General features: G+C 41.8%; 2 protein-coding genes across 53 annotated transcripts in view; one reads left to right on the forward strand and one right to left on the reverse strand.

The window, feature by feature from the left end:
* The window catches only part of LOC310659256 (uncharacterized protein), a 516,050-nt gene that overhangs the window by 73,585 nt on the left and 425,335 nt on the right, over positions 1-17,130 (forward strand). Inside the window, exon 4 of one of the 3 annotated variants that reach the window (XR_014502667.1) lies at positions 593-808. The exons of the other annotated variants lie outside the window; for them this stretch is intronic. The gene's annotated coding sequence lies outside the window, so the exon portion shown is untranslated. Of the gene's footprint in view, positions 1-592; positions 809-17,130 lie in introns of those variants that run through there. 3 annotated transcript variants of the gene reach the window in all.
* Positions 1-17,130, reverse strand: part of CELF2 (CUGBP Elav-like family member 2) — a 523,411-nt gene that overhangs the window by 51,423 nt on the left and 454,858 nt on the right. For 26 of the 50 annotated variants that reach the window (XM_083402120.1, XM_083402105.1, XM_083402096.1 and 23 more), the window contains 2 exons: positions 10,100-10,129; positions 3,910-3,989 (listed from right to left, as the gene is read on the reverse strand). In XM_083402120.1, coding sequence (XP_083258246.1) covers positions 3,910-3,989; positions 10,100-10,129 — 110 coding nt within the window. The remainder of the gene's footprint in view (positions 1-3,909; positions 3,990-10,099; positions 10,130-17,130) is intronic. The other 24 variants (XM_083402110.1, XM_083402090.1, XM_083402104.1 and 21 more) reach the window with 1 other exon arrangement.

The following is a 17,130-nucleotide window of genomic DNA, read 5'->3' on the forward strand; positions in this document are numbered from 1 at the left end:
ATAAACAGACCGTGCAAGAGAAGTTCTGTTCTTTCTTTCCTTTCACCCCAAAATTAATAAACAAAGCACACTTTTTTCTGAAGAGCTCCAGAGTAGAACGATGATCAATTTTACAATAAAAAATTATGAGATGAAACTGTGGCGATAATTTGCCTTGTGCAGAAGCAACTCAGCGATATGCTGGCGTTCTAATTATTATGTGTGGAAATCAATGGTTTGGGGTGGATGGGTGCAATCACAACAGTGCAGAAACACCTATTTTAATGGCAATGGATTGCACCCTGGAACAATAGCAGTATTTCTCACAGGATCACATCTGCTTAAATGACTGTAGGAAAATGTGTTTTTTTTCTGTTTTGGAGGTGGGGTAGGGGACAGGTAAAAATTAGATGCACAGAGGTGATCAAACAATGGTCTGTAAAGATTACAGAGAAGTCATCAAGGCATCATCATTGCTTCCTCCAAGTAGTTTAAAGTTTAATGAAAAAAAATCTTCTTGCCTTCACTATAAATTGAAGCTTCCCCCCCTCTTCCCCCCAGTTTAAATGATAGAATAGGTAACATGGCAAATTTGGATTCTGTTTCGTGTCAGATTTTGTAGGAGATACAAGCAGCTTACTGCATACTCCCAGTACACAGATGAATGAATAGGACTCTTAAAATCTCTTTCAAACGAAGCAGAAATAAATTTCAAGGACAGGAATATGAGATAGCAGTTCAAGTCTACAGTCTTTCAGCTCTGAGCTCCACATGACAGCCAATATTGTATTTATGAATGCTAACTGGAAGTAAATTGTATAAAACAATATTGCAGCATTTTGTGAATCTATAATCCGACCCAGCTCCCCAACAGTCTGCTTCATATTTCATCAGGGCAGAATTTCAAGAGCACAAACATCACAAAGATTGAAATCATATATAGCACAGTGGCTTCGTATCGGAAAATAATTGTTATTGCCCTAACTAATTTGTTCCATGATAAAAAATAAAATAAAATTAGTTGCCTTCGACTAATGAAATAATTGAGCATAACTTCACATATATATCTGTCTATCACACATATATATGCATAGGGGATTAAATAGCAATCTAAGAAGCCATTAACTATGAACATTTTCATTCTCATCATTTTGGATTTTGTGTTTGCACTGAAAAATACATTGTGGAGTGTACGGAAGAAGTGAAAATAATGAAATCAGGGACAGAAAATAACGTCACTATTTCAGTTGAAACCTGATTGCATAATATATAATCTTCCATTTGAAAAGAATTCTCTTTGCATTAAACATGAAATCAAAGTGCCAGCGGCATTATACTTTCTGGTTGAGTGTCCAGATTTAATATTAGCTATGGAAAGTCAACTCTTTTACCATAATAGTGTTGACATTAATAACCAAGGAAGGGATAACATAATAGTATATTGACCTAAACCAATATATTTTCTCCTCCCGCCATCCTATTCACTATCTTAAGATGAGCAGGTATTTCCCCATTTTATAATTTTACAGTTTTCGTCTGTCTCCATTCCATTAATTCTTTCTCTCTGTCAAATCCAGCCTTTGTGCTTTTCCTTTCAGCAGTACATGGAAAACCATTTCTGAGGTTTCTTTCAGAAGACATTGGTATACTCTCAGGAGTTCCGCCCATGTCTGAAGATAGTGAGAAAGCAAAAGGAGAATTGACAACACACTGGAACATTACTTTAAAAATCTATCTTCAGACATAGAGGAAATTCATTAGAACACACCAGCTCTTGGAAAGGCCACGTTAAAAATGGCACCCCATCCCATTCACATTATGTTTTGGCCAAGTTTCCCCCTTGGTTCTGAAATGGCCTTCTCACCCTCTAACACTTTGAAGCCAAAATATGGGGTTCCACTTTTCCAGACAACATCTTCCTGTTTTTTAGGGCGAGAGCATGGTGGCCATTTTGATTATCTTGCACAATTTCGTGCCACGGTTCCCCCCGCAATGCTTTCTGGGGCACAACACCAAAAAAAATGTGCATTTTGAGGTGCCACACAAGAGTACAGCCCTGAGAAAAGCATATTTTTTGGGGTGTGTGTGTGTGGAAATCGTGAAAAATCACAGCAACCAAAATGACAACTATTCTCTCGCAATAAAAAACGGGATGTCCCTTTTTCCCTCAGACGCTTCCCTGAGAGCTTGTGCTCTCCAGATGTTCTGGATGATAGCTCCTACCAGGCCCAGTCACAGCTGCTGGCTAGGGCTGAAGGGAGTTGTAATCCAAAGTGTCTAGAGGGAGCCAGGATGGCAAAGTTGCTCTAAGAATTAGGGGTTGTATGCAGACTTTGAAGGTGGACAGGATGCTGAAGGGAAGAGGAGAAGTTGGGACAGTTCCACTGTGATTTGTGGAAGTCTGTTGTGCTGTGCTTCTGGGTGGTTACAGGTAACTTAAAAGCCACTTTGGCACATAAGCGGTATATAAATTAATATCAATAAACAAACTTCCATACCTCTGAGGTTCTAATACATTCCTATTTCAAATCTTCTCCAACCAGGTTGGGTTCAGGAGCCTCATTAAATTAGGCCAATATACCCCTCCCCTTTTCTCTCGAGGCAACACATAATAAAATGTGAATTGCTAACATTACAAGATTCAGGACATGCAAAAAGAGGAAGGGTGTCTCATTGAACCCAAAGAGGTTTCTTTTTTTAAAGTTCCTATTTTTGTTTTTGTTTATATCAACGTGTGTGCACAGAAACACATTTCTATTTAAATGCCATTTAATAGTGAAGGCAATTGGGTTCCTTTCTGTGGCAGGAGTCACATCTAAAGATGTAGACTCTCAATGCCTTAAAAATGGATAGCACTGGAAAGAAAAACACATTGATTATAAAATATCAAAATAATCTCAACTAAAGTCAGGAGAGATTGGAAAGACAATAGCTTTGCAATGCCAATATCAATATTTCTGGAGAATACAGAAGACAGTGACATTTCCATGCACTTTTATATTTCTCTTTGCTCATTATACAAAGCAGTTCAATGACACAGACACACTGTTGGGATTCATTTTAGTACCCAGCATGCTTTGGGAAAGTAGAGCATTGCAAAAGGGGGGGAAATATTATTCAAGGAAACTGAACAATCCTCGTTTGAAAAGAAAAGAGAATACAAAAAAAAAAAGCAAGAAACAAGTGCACATTACACCAAAATGCTTTTTTTAGAGGAGATAATCAATACACAGATACAGTATACATAATACAATATAACATGCATTCTCAAATGATTAAATTAGAAGATCCAGAATAAGACATAGTTGACTGGTGAGGCTCTTTTGTGCAAAATTCTGAAAGACCATGACATAAATCACAGACTGGGGTTGGGGGAAGGGACACCTTTATTTCGGCAAGTAAACACTTTCAGTGCAAGCCAAAGATGGAGTAGATATTTGCTCTCTCTCTCGAGACTAGTAATTTGTTGTTTTCTGGCACAATTTGAATTTTCATTGGGTAGCTACAGTAATCAATGCTTGTATGCAGGGGAGCCCAACCCTCCCCTTTTCCATGTCGCTTGGCCAGTACAAATTTTTGACTGGAGCATGGATTGTTTAAAATAATATATACGTATAAAAGGAAAATCCAGTGTGTTAAATGTATACGTAGCTTGCCAGATGGGCAAAGTGGTATTTCAACGAAGTATATTATTATCTGTTGAATGCCACCATATTGTGAAATAGCAGCAGAGAGATCATCCTACATTCTCAGACAATTAAGGGAAGTAAATGTCAGAGAGATGGGGAAACAACAGAGCGGAGGGAGTCGGCAGAAGTTTAAGTCTGTGATTGTCATGCGTCTGATCTTCTCCGGGAGAGCATGGCTTTACATTCTCAATCATTTGCACAAAGAAAAAACAAAGAAAGGGCAGATGATACAGTACTGTACCTCCATGGTCTGAGACTGGTGCATGGCTTTGATTGCATTCTGTGCCATTGCCCTTGTCGAAAACGTGACAAACGCACAGCCTGTGGGAACAAGGGGACAGGGAGCAGGAAAGACAAAAAAACAACAAGACAGAAGGGTTGGACGCTTGTTAAACCAACACAGTCTACGAGAACGGCCACAAGACGACACTGTTCTCCGTAGTACATAAAATTAAAAAAAGAAAGAAAAACCAAACCGAAAAAAGAAAAGAAAAACCACTTCTCTAATTTATTTGGCTCAGCAGAATGCTGGCTCACTGATCTGACCATAGATTGGTAGGGTGGGGAGAGGAGGGAGAAAAGGAAAGAGAAAGAGAGAGGAAGGAAGGGGGGGGGACTGACTTTGGGTGAGAAAAACGACAGCAACGCATTGGGGGTGTTTTCCCTTCACCCTTCTAAGCAGCAGGGCTTGAAAACCAATGGTGGTCTTTTAGATGTATCTCCTATTCCTTGTCGGTCGTTTATTTAAGATGTCCGGGAACTTAGAGGTTATTTGTTTAAAGCCACGGTGAAAAGACTGCTTGCTTCATGGACGAACACATGGTTTAGTAACCGAATTAAGCATTGACCAACGACATAGCAAAAATTACACTGTAGATGTGGTGGGTTTATAGCTTAAAATACTAGCGGGGAGAGGGGCTCTGGTCTGTGACTGCTGCTTTTGCAAGCTTCACTACACTACAAAAGTTTCAAGTTGACTACACTTTCTAAGATTATACAGGGTGTGTGGGACTGAGGAAGAGGCGTAAGTTACATTACTTTAAATAATTCCCAAACTGTTGTCAGTCAACTCTGCAAGTGTAAGCATGTTTGTGTGGATGAGATTTTTACTCACCCCAAAATAAAACACTGGTTGTAAATGCCTAAACCAAAAACAACACATAACCTTAAAAGCTAATTGGTCTGATCCAGGCCATCACCTTTGCTCAAGTGTGCACATGCGTACGCAAAGATGGGAGCAGGTTGAAACACATAAATAAATGCAAAGAGTTTTGCTGTTTCCTCATCGTGAATAGAAAATGACAGCCATAATTCCAGGGAAAAAATAGAAGGCTGCCTGCCTAGGCGAACGGATAAAACGATTCTCCATGGCACTTTATCAATCTGACTAGCTGCATGGCGGCAAGCATGATCAAACAAATGGACTGCACTGAATGTACCTAATTTGGCACATATTTCCAAAAGAGCCTTTCATTTACAGTGTTTTGCTTCGATGGCTACTCATCTTGCCACTCTTTCCCTAACTCTTGGCTCATACTTCCTTGGCCTCCACTTTCCATGCTGCCATTTTTTTTTTTTTTTTTTTGCATATGGTATTATGATACCACTGACAACATCATGGCACTGCATTGGATGAGATGATTTCACAAACGTGTGGAAACAAAATCATGTGGGTTGCGAAAGACAATTGTGTTAAATGACAGTACAGTGGTACCTCAGGTTACAAACACCCCGGGTTACAGACTCCGCTAACCTGGAAGTAGTACCTCGGGTTAAGAACTTTACCTCAGGATGAGAACAGAAATTGTGCGCTGGCGGCGCGGCGGGAGGCCCCATTAGCTAAAGTGGTACCTCAGGTTAAGAACGGTTTCGGGTGAAGAACGGACGAATAAAGTACGTAACCAGAGGTACTACTGTACAGGTCAGGGTTGGGGAACCTTTTGCTTCTCTCCCCACCCCCTTGAGGGTTGCATTCTGTCTGGGTTCACATGCTGGTAGTAGGAAGGGCCAGAGCCCAAATTGGGTCTCTCTATTTTCTGCTGCGCCCATCTCTCTCTTTCTCTGTGGCATCCCTTTCTATCATTCCTTCTTTCCTTCCTCCTTCTGCTAGGACAGGAGCAGACCATTCTTTCCAGTGGCTTGAACTTGCCAAGAAGGCTTCAGAACTGGGCCCGGGGCCCTTGCCTGCTCTGCCAAGGCCAAAGGTTTCCCACCCTTTGCGTAGGTGAAATGAAGCTGAGGACAGGGAGGACAAAAAAAGGAGGAAAATGGTATTGAGAAGCAGAAGCCAGGAAAACGAAAGGATGCTGAACAGCGTTAAAACAGTGAGGGGCATATACAAATGGGCTGGAAGTGTGAAGGGTCCTACATTTGTACTAGGCATGGGCAACCCTGTGTACTTTGGTTTCTCTCTGTTTTTCATTTTCCCCAGTCTTCAGTTTAGTTCTCCAAATTTCCACATTGGTTTGCTGGTTTTTAACAAACCCTGCATGAAAATTTGCCAGGGTTTCAGCGCCAACTCCTCCCAATATACACATCTTTTTTTTTTGCACAGTTTTGCCCGATGCACACATTCTTGCAGGCGATTTTCTTCAATGTATAATGCATTTTACACCCTTGTGCAAATTAATTGAAACAAATCATGTTTTCTATCTGTACTCAAAACAAACACAAAAAGTCAGTTGATCATTGTGGTGTCGGAAGCCTGCAGCCAATAGAAGGAATGATGCGCTCGCCACAATATTTTGAGGTTCTACAAAAGAGTGTTATTCCAGATCCGGAAAAGAGGTATCCTGACGGTACTGGGATATTGCAGCAGGACCTAGCCCCCTTTCACACATCGAAAGCGGTGAAGAAATTCATGACAGAACAGAAAATACAGGTACTTGATTGGCCAGGGAACTCCCTGGACATAGATCCCATTGAGAACTTGTGGGCTATATGCTAAAGTCACCTCTGTGTTGCAGACTCTACGACTATGGAGAAGCTCATTCAGGGGCTGATTCCAGTGTGGTACAGGGATCCAAAAATCAACAGTGACTGTTCAAAACTAGTAGACTCCATGCCAAACTGTGTTCAAGTGCTGCTTAAAAATAGTGGAGGTCATATCCGTTACTAATGAATGTGAGTTTTGTACAATAAACTACATTGTTTGTTTCAATTAGTTTGCACAAGGGTGTATATGCTTCCCCACCCCCACTAACATATGGTTTTTTTAAATGCACATATCTCTGTAAACATAATTTGGTTGGAGACCCACATCACAAAATGGGGAAAGGTGTAAGCTGTGCAGGATAGCTGTGTTTCAGTTTGCATATCACTTTGGAAATCCAAACCATGTGGTTAGGGTTCCTCCACACAAAGAGGTATCCTGATTGGCCCAGCATTCTCCCTTGCATAGAGGCATTGATTCATGCACAGGGCCACTGTACCGCTGCTGTGAAGCCACAGGGAGCTTGGCTGGGGAGGGCTAGCCAGCGCAAAGCCTTGATCACTAAGCACGTCTTTTCAAGGTGTAAGTGGATTCATGTGAACCCCATTAATGAGGATGTTTGTCAATGCATTTATTTTCCAGTAATTTGTGTGGATGCATTCAATGTGCTACATTTGAAGGGAAAAGTGCAATTCTAAAACCCTAGATAAATGTTAATAGACCTATTCTACATCTCTTGGCTGCCTAGATGATTTGACTTCAGGCATCCTGATGGTATAATGTCATTTTCAGGGACAAGATCACATAGATGTTATGTAGAGACTGAAGTTTGTTTGGATCTGTTGCTGTGTTAATGCTAGAAATATTTTGGGAGGTCTTATAAAGACCAACTTTGGAATATAAAGGTAAAGTAAAGGGACCCCTGACCATTAGGTCCAGTCGTGGCCTACTCTGGGGTTGCGGCACTCATCTCGCTTTATTGGCCGAGGGAGCCGGTGTACAGCTTCCGGGTCATGTGGCCAGCATGACTAAGCCGCTTCTGGCAAACCAGAGCAGTGCACGGAAATGCCATTTACCTTCCCGCCGGAGCGGTACCTATTTATCTACTTGCACTTTGATGTGCTTTCGAACTGCTAGGTTGGCAGGAGCAGGGACCAAGCAACGGGAGCTCACCCCGTCACGGGGATTCGAACCGCCAACCTTCTGATCAGCAAGTCCTAGGCTCAGTGGTTTAACCCACAGTGCCACCTGCGTCCCACTTCGGAATATAGTGTAGCTTTATTCCTAACTCCTAACAAAGAACATTTTCACATGTTCAGTCGCCAGCTTTCATGTGACAACTGATAACTATCCTATGACTGACATTGCAAACATCTAGACTCCCACTGTTGGGCAGTTGCCTTGGGTGTGCACCGTCAATGGCTACCTAACAACTGCTTGCTGCAAATTTCACTTGTTCAGATTGCAGAAGAGATCAGTGCACCAAACATTTGAAAGAGGCACTGGGTGAATTAACCGCCCAACCCCACCCCAAACAGAGATAACTTTCCTCAGAAGCAAAGAGGGTTGGTGCAACTTTGATGCCTTGGAATAAGGTATTTTAAAGTGAACATTGCGCTCCATACTTGAAAACATGTGCCATGAAAGAGCATCATGCCCATGACCTAGATGGAGGAAAAGACAACAGCGGAATGACAGGCCTTGGTGGGACAGAATTTGGTAAATTGTGGAGATCGATTTTAATGCTGCTCAGCTGGTTTTCACTTTTCACTTAGCCTTGTATTTAAGCAATAATTTGGTAGACACAGGATAGAAGAAATTGCATGCAGGCGAGTGTATAGGATTTCATGGAGGCAAGTGAGCGAGGGGGTGAAAGAGATTTAGCATTGTGCCACTTCCTCTCTTCCCAGCATAGAAAAGCAGTGGATTGCTGCAAGAGGGCAGAAATCTCCATCCGACTTCTGCCAGCAGCCTAGGAAAAGATTTTGCAGGCCAGTAAATGTCTGCGAACCTATTTACATGTCTGCCTTAGTTCTAACTAATAAAAATGTCATTGGAAATTTGCATTTGTTCTTACATTCTCCAAAGGTGCCTCCCACAAAAAGCGAATGCGAAATAGTGCAGATTCAAGGTGATTTCACAGCAATACTGAGACATACTAAAAGCTTAGCTATCATAGCTTAGCCTCATTTTGCCTGTGATCTCTAATGACTTTAAAAGTACATTGATTTTTTAAGCTTTTTTTTTTTAGCCTAGCATTGTTTGGAAACTTGGGTTTTCTTTTTGTTTTGGAAAAAAAATAACAGCATGTTCCACTCAATTTCATCCAAACATCATCATCATTATTATTACTACCGCTACAACTTAAAAGGTTTCCAAATGAAGCAAATCTAAATACACAGACAAAGGCTGAAGCACATTTTCATTATAGACCTGAGGCATGAAAGTTACAGCAAACCAAGACTATTTTTTAAAGTTTCAATATTCTTGCCCCCGTGGTCAATCAGCAAAACGAAGAATATATTTTACAGTCAAACAGACTGTTTTATGGAAAGCAATATGTGAATCTGAAATATCGCTGGTTTTAGTTTTGTTTCTGTTTGCATCTACCTGGAAAGAATATCAAGTCAGGAAGACATTAACATTTTAATTGAACAGCATAATGGTCTGGTGCAAATGCAGTTCTGCCACCTTGCAAACCATAGCTTGCATATTAGAGCCAGTGTCAGGTATGTGCCCTTCCTCTTTGGTCCACTGGAGTGCCTTGACATTTTACATGAGTTGGCAGTGTATAAACACTACAATCAATCAATCAATCAATCAATCAATCAATCAATAACCAACCAACCAACCAACCAACCATGGCCAAGCTTAACAAGGTGTCTTTTTGACCAGGGTTTGCAAAGCTATTTCAAACCATGGTTTCAAATTCTGGTCAAAAGAGGGGCTCCCATACATGGCACTAAGCAGTGGTTAAGGTAAAACAAGGAAACGGAAGGGAGGAGTGGATTTTCCCCCTGGAAAGTGGGAGAGGTGTATGCATTGCTGAGATTGGCTCTCCATTTGTAAACTATGGTTTGCAGTATTGTACCCACACTGGATCACAGAGGAAGCAATGTTTGCTTGAACTCAAAGCTATTATGACATTGTCTGATTAAATTCTATCAATGCATTTTAACATCACACACAGCATTTTATGGCAAACATTAAAGTCCTCAGCACCAGGGAGGACAATATTCATGTAGGAATAAATGGCATAGCTTAGTACTATCATCAAATTTGAATATTAAAATTATGTACTAAGAGATTATGTATTTTTTCTGATACAGCCGATCAGCTGGTGATACTTTAACTGTTTAGACACATGACAGGTTTCTGCAGGTATAATCCAGGAAACATTTTGGGGCACAATTAAAAATATTCAAACAAATTAACAACTTTCTATACATAATTCTAGACAAATAGGTGTAGTAGTAAAATGGTAAATGGTCTACAGTACCTCGGCTAGACTCCATATTGAGGCTGTGCACTAAAATTAAAGAGGTCCAAATTTACCATCAGTCTCAAAATCATCTATCTTTAAAACATTACTCATTATAAGCAGATAAATAAGGGTTACCCATCTTCATTCTCTCAGCTGCAGCAAAGTCATTACACAAGGTAAAGGCTTTGATGCAGCAGCTCCAAAGTTATCCAAGCAAATTGTCCACTATTTCCCCATCTTCCCAGGCTTTCCCCTTCCCAATTCTTGAGGGCTGCTCCTGCTCTCTGCTCCTTGGCACTTATGACACAGCTAGGCACTGCAGACTCTTATGTGGGCTTGCCCCCTCTGTTCGTTCCTCTCCAGAAACAAGTACAGTTCTGTATGGTTTCCTTAGAGCAATGGCTCTGATCAGCAGCCTTTGTACCATTGACGGTAGGGCGCAATCACCCACCAAAGGCCGCTCAAGGAAAACCACATTTCTGCTCATCTACTCTGCAGCCCCATGCCCCGGTTTTCCAACAGGCAGAAGGTGTAAATAATCTCTCCATCCCAAGTCTTCTCAAGAGCATGGGGATTAGTATTCCCTTTATTCAAGGAAGGAAGTGATGAGTACATGGAGGAAGACAACAGCAGCATGTGGAAGTATATGGGGCAGAGGAGGCGCATGTGTGGAGACAATTAAATGATTTACTGGAAAGGAAACAACATTGGAGAGAAGCAAACTGACTGGTTACAACTTCTGACAAAAAGCCACATTCCACATACTGATCAGGGAACATTTGAGAGCTGGTATACATGTTCCAACTTGAAATGTTGTCCATGTAAAAGCTGCCTCACACTGTGGCCACAACAAGTGCCGTGGCTCACCGTGCAGGCATAGCTGTCAACCATCCCTTATATGGCAGGAAATTTCCTTATCCCAGTGCCGTTTCCCACTGCTGTCCCTTATTGATGATGTCCCTTAAATTTCCCGGGTTTCAAAGGAAGCAGCTCCTCTCCCTCCCTCCCTGCCGGCCAGGGAGGAGGGAGGCTCCAACTGTGTTGCTTGGCTGCATTGCTCACCCAATAAGGAGTCTAAGAACGACTGGGGGGTGGAGCTTGCATGCCTTGTGCCGATCAAATCGGCCGCGTTGCCTGGGGACTCGCCTTTGCTCAGCGCTTCCCAGCGGAGAGGTGACGGTGGTTTTCCTTGCTGCACCCCCTTTGCCGGTTTGCTGCGCTGTGGGAACCACCGCTTGGGCTTTGTTTGGCTGCTGGGCTGGCTAGGCTTTCTGCCTCTGGGTTGGGAGCTGGTTGACTAAAATCCCTTATTTTGGCTGCTGGTGCCTTATTTTCAAATCTGTAAGTTGACAGCTATGAGTGCAGGTTGCCACAATCATGTTGAGAATGATCATGGTAACAGTGGACATTGCTGGTGGCCACTGCATGCAGAAGTGACCCATCATGTAAAAAGGACTGGCAGTACCCGAAACCGGGGGGAAGAGATGGTGGGATAATTTGGAAATTTTTAAGTAAATTTTGATATAATATGATTTGAATAAGTATTTTTGGGGGATGATGGAAGGAATTTATTTGGTTCCAGGGATTAAGATAAGGAAGATGAAACATTAGAATATAAGGGTATATTATTATAGGGTTTAAGATTAGAAGATTTAATGTTAATTTTTTTTCCCTATTATTATCTTTCTTTTTAAAAGGGGTAAAGGTAAATAAGTGAAAAAGCAGCAAAAGCTGGATGGAATTTGCCAATTAGATTAAAAACTGGTATACAAAGAGGGAGGTGGGAGGAAGTCGAGGAAACAAGTTAAAAAAGAAGGAATTTGAAACTTTGCATTGTTTGGGTGTTTTTGTGTTTGCTTTTGGGAATTTTTGTGTTGGGGGGTGGGGAAGAGGGTCACTTTTTTGGGTTCTTTTTATTTTCCCCCCTCTTTTTATTATTTTATATTCTCTTCTCTTTTTCTGTTTCTTGTGGATTCTGTTTTTGTTTTGGTGTTATGTTATTGGAAAAATCAATAAATATTATTTTAAAAAAAACACAGAAGTGACCCATCACAAGCTCTTCCACACGGTATTCTGCAACATGCAAGCCAGACTGAAGGTACGTATGCCTAGCTCCAGGAAGCAGCGTGGGGCACATCTTCCTGACAGGGGGCAGCTGTAGCCTGAGATTTGCTCTGGCAGCTCCAGCCCATGTTATAATTTTCCTATGAAGGAGAATCAACATGTGGGACACAACTTTAAAAGAGGAAAGAAAGCATTAAGGAGGGAGTAATTTGTTGAGGAAATAGTTACTCCAGCTATTTGCAGGGGATTTTTTCCGTTTGCCTAGGAATTTCGCTCCATGGCAAAATTACACAAAATACTGGGGCACAGGCCTGCTACTCAAGATGACAGCACTAACCTGTGATCCCTCTGAGCTCTTCATAACATCTGATGGAACAGATCTCAGGTTCAAACCTCGGCATCTTCAGATAGGGCTAGGAAAGACTCCTGCCTAAAACCTCAGAAAGCCCCTGCCAGACAGAGTAGGGAATACTGAGCCAGCTGGGCCAGTGTCCTGACTAGGTATAAATAAATTCCCCATGTTCTTCCTATGTTTAGTCTTACCTGTGCTGTTGCCCCAGCCCCTGCCTTCTGCCAGTGGCAGCCAATGATACGGTATAGGGATGGAGCCATGATACAGGTACATCTAACTGAATCTTACTGCTTTTGGCAGTAACCCCATGTCTTGTATGGCTTGTAGTTCTGCTCTCCCCACTAGCTTTCTTAGTATATGCTGAGCTGGCCTACAGAAGGCCAGAAAAGCTTTAGCAACATGCAAAACAATAGCGAATCATTAAGGTACAGTTTATGCATCCATTGCATTTTCTGCTCAGTAACAACTGAGGGTGACTCCAGACTGTCACTGTTTTGCAGGCCGGATTCAATGGTACATCGGCAATTTCCAGATGCACAATTAAAATGGAGCTTGGTGCTCTCGAGGTAACCATGCTGCTAACATCAAATTGTTGTTAATATGTTCCTCCCCACCTTCAAAACTGAAAGGATTCCCCCAAATTCACACAGTGTGTGTGTGTGTGTGCCTTATTTGGTTCAATCTTAGATTACTCCCAGTTTTTAAGAATATGCAAATACAGTGAAAATATATTTTGCAAACTTCCCTACTGAACTTCTGTTGACGCATGTAATTTATGTGCTTCCTTTTTTATTTTATTTTATTTTATTATGTAGTAAAAATCAATCAGTCAATCCTCTATTTTTGCTTTCTTCTAACAGGGTAAGAAGACCCAAGTTAGATGAGATTTTAAAAAATGCATCTTAAGGATGAGGGCAAATGCCAAGGGTAGAGTGCTTTTTAAAACCTTGAGCCTGCAAACTAGGGTAGGGCATAAATCTAAATAATAATAATAATAATAATAATAATAATAATAATAATAATACTGCGTAAATAGTCATAATGCCAAGCGGTCACTGAAGATAAGGCGGGCAGCCTGGCAGCTTTCCGCCCATTAATAACATTTACCGTCATGCACATTAAGATATGGCTAATCAAATCTCATGCTTCAACGTGCAAACTGCAAGAATTAACAAATATCTTCCTACTCACACACATTAGGCACCAGAATGTCTACATCACTTCATGCTTTCCTCCAAAGCATCAAGTTTCGGAACAAGTGGTTCAGCGTTGTGTTGCACAAAATAGACCAGTTTTCCCCAAACTGATGTCCTCCAGATGTTTGGACTACAGGTCCCATCAGCATCTTCATGGCAAGGGATAATGGGAGTTATAGCCCAAAACATCTGGTGGGCACCAGGTTGGGGAAAGCTGGAATTCTGTGCCATTTCGTCAATCAAAGGCCTTTAGGCTCAAAGCATCCAGTTTTCAGAATGAAAACAAAAATGCCTGGGAAGAGAATATAGAGATATGGGGGTAAGAAAGTAAGAAGAGCCTGATAGATCAGGCTAGTGGTCCATTCATTCCAGTATCCTGTTCTCACAGCAGCCAACCAGATGTCTCCATATTGGGGCAGGGAGACATTTTCAGTCTGAGGGACGCAATCCCTCACAGGGAGTTGTTAGAGTGGGGTGTAGCCTAGAGAGGGGACTTTGCCTGAGAGAGTCGTGAGGGCTAGTCAGAGAAGCCTGCATTTGGCCCTCAGTTTCCCTACCCCTACTCTTTGCCAGGAAGGAACGTGGGTGGCACTGTGGGTTAAACCACAGAGCCTAGGACTTGCCGATCAGAAGGTCAGCGGTTCAAATCCCCACGACAGGGTGAGCTCCCGTTGCTTGGTCCCTGCTCCTGCCAACCTAGCAGTTTGAAAGCAATTCAAAGTGCAAGTAGATAAATAGGAATCGCTCCGGCAGGAAGGTAAACGGCCTTTCCGTGCGCTGCTCTGGTTCACCAGAAGTGGCTAATCCTGCTGGCCACATGACCCGGAAGCTGTACGCCGGCTCCCTCGGCCAGTAAAGCGAGATGAGCACTGCAACCCCAGAGTTGTCCATGACTGGACCTAATGGTCAGGGGTCCCTTTACCTTTACCTTTACCTTTACCTGTACTCTTCGCCAACTGGTGATAGCAGTTCTTTGGAAGTCCCTCTCGAAACGCACCAGGCACCTACAATCTTTCCTCGTGAGTCACAGCCCTTTTTATTCACTCAGGCTTTCCTGGTGGAGCATCATTACTCTTAATTTGTCCGCAACCAGCACTGTGATCACGTTGCAACTTGTCTTGTTCTGTTATTATTTTCATATTGCGCACCTTTCCCCTCTTTTATGCCACATGAATATTGCATTTATTTATTTACTTAGCTTTCTTAAGCATTATAACCTGACACAAGCCCTCCGAACAGAGCAGGCCTAAGATGCAAACACATACGTAAAGATGCTAAAAACATGTGACATATATATAATGCAGCCAATCTTTCTATCAGGGCTCTCTTTTAGTAGCCGGGATTATTGATCCAGATTAATCAACTCTACTTTTGGAATGTCACAGATTGCTAGTAAATCCTAAAGTGAGTGAACTTTCACTATTTTTCTGTGAGACTGCCTGCCAGCTGTCCAGAATAGATCAGTGTTTGACTGGAGAAAGGTTTTCTCAAAGCAATTTCCTCCTTGCAGACTGGATCAGAAAGAAGCACAAGAACTTGTCACTGTGCAGATTTAGAGACGCATCTATTACACTTGTCATCTCAATTGAAATGGTATCTTAACTCAGATTTGACATTATTCATCAGTACTGCAAGCAAACTGCAGTAGCTGCAAACTGATAAGGCTCCCCCACGCTATTTCACCCCCGCTTTCCATACACTGTTCCCTGGGCGCTTGCTGAGAAATATTCATTTGGCAAAATAAGGGTTAGGGGTGCAAAAAGTGGCCTGTTTCTTGTCTGTATCACTTCTGCATATTTCACCCCAAATATCTATTCCCTCCTCTCTCTCTTTGCATTAATCTGTACATTTAAAAATGCACAAAATGCACATTTCAATACTATATTTAAACATATTTTATCTCAACATACACATTTTAAAACGTAGTTCTCTAGATTTTTTTCAGCTGAGATCTCTGTCAGAATGTTCAGAAAGTTGGGAGATAACTAAATTTGGATCAAGACATATTTACAGGAGCTGTAGATTGTTTCAGTTTATACTGGGATTGGCAATGACTGAATTTCTGAAGCATTCCTAATAATTTTTTTTGGGGGGGATTACTTTTGCTTCACAACATGCTTCCGTTGGTCTCTTAGAAAGCTGTGGTGGGTTTCATGTGATCCTTTCCACAAGCTCAAGCATGTTTATAAAAACATTTTTTAAAAAAAACAACAACCATGTATTTTGGTTGTTCAGAAGGTCACCAACCTTCACTGAGCAAACCTGTGTAGTATTTATGGAAGCCTCACGAATCACTTGATCCACCAAATAAGCTGCTTTGGTCTTTAGAGTCCCCCCCTGATTGGTTCACCAAAATCTGGAGGAGGACCATGGTGTCTACTCCTACCAAACTTTCCCCAAGTTCATGATGCTTGGAATACACACAAATGTGTTATAACGTTATGCTACACCGTAGTTTAGTATGACAAAAACAAGCTGCAGCGAGCCTGGGGCTTATCTGCTCCTCACCCCCATCTCCAACTTCTTCACAACTGTGAGCAACAGTCTGAAAGTCTGACTACGACACAGTGTTTCATCCAAACCTTAAACTACGGTTAATGCTAACTAAGTTGTGTTAAAAGAAGTAAGCTTCACAACCTGCATTTTGCAGTAAAGTCGCTTCAAACGAACTGTAGTTAAGATTAAGCAGAGTTCATCAGGTTCAGAGAACAAGCTGTGGTTAACCTTAACCGAAAGCAAAAGCTTCCAGATTCCTCTTGGTGGTGATATTTGATGCGAAGGGGGAATCTATGTTTGCTGTGGCTTGTTCTCATAATGCTAAACTACGGTTTAGTGTAACATCTGAACTGAGCCACAGAATTCTGTTACCTCTTTATTCAGAATCACCCTACTAAGTTCAATGGAGTCAGAAGCATCTCACTAGCTTCTAGAGGGAGTGGAGGGAAGGGTGATTTATGGCTTGAACAGTCAGCATTTAAAGTTATTCATCTGAATTGTAGCAACAACCAACTCTTGAGCCAGTTTATTTTAATATCAATAGAGTGGGTTCCCATCAGCGAATTAGGCTGTCACATTTCCAAGTTTCTGGACAGTCTTCAAAAACAATGCTAGATCCCTGTACCTTTTATATAAAAGTTACCAAAGCATAAATCACACAGGCCAGGTTTTCATTGCCTAGCAATGATCACAGCTGGTAGACCAGTGTAAACGCTTTGCCATGACTACGATATGAGATTCTAAGATCTCTGCAAGATCAGAAAATACCCCCTAAATCTTGCACCTCCAAGAGATGTGCGACTCCCATCCCATCTTGCACAGAACTGTAAGTTTCCAGATCAGTTGGGTCCCCATAATGAATATCTCCCTCTTGTTGGGTTTGAGCTTCAGCTTATTCACCTTCTTCCAGACTATCACCATCTCTAGGCACCTGTACA

Source organism: Podarcis tiliguerta, assembly GCF_965153285.1.
Source record: "Podarcis tiliguerta genome assembly, chromosome: 10".
NCBI classification, from domain to species: domain Eukaryota; kingdom Metazoa; phylum Chordata; class Lepidosauria; order Squamata; family Lacertidae; genus Podarcis; species Podarcis tiliguerta.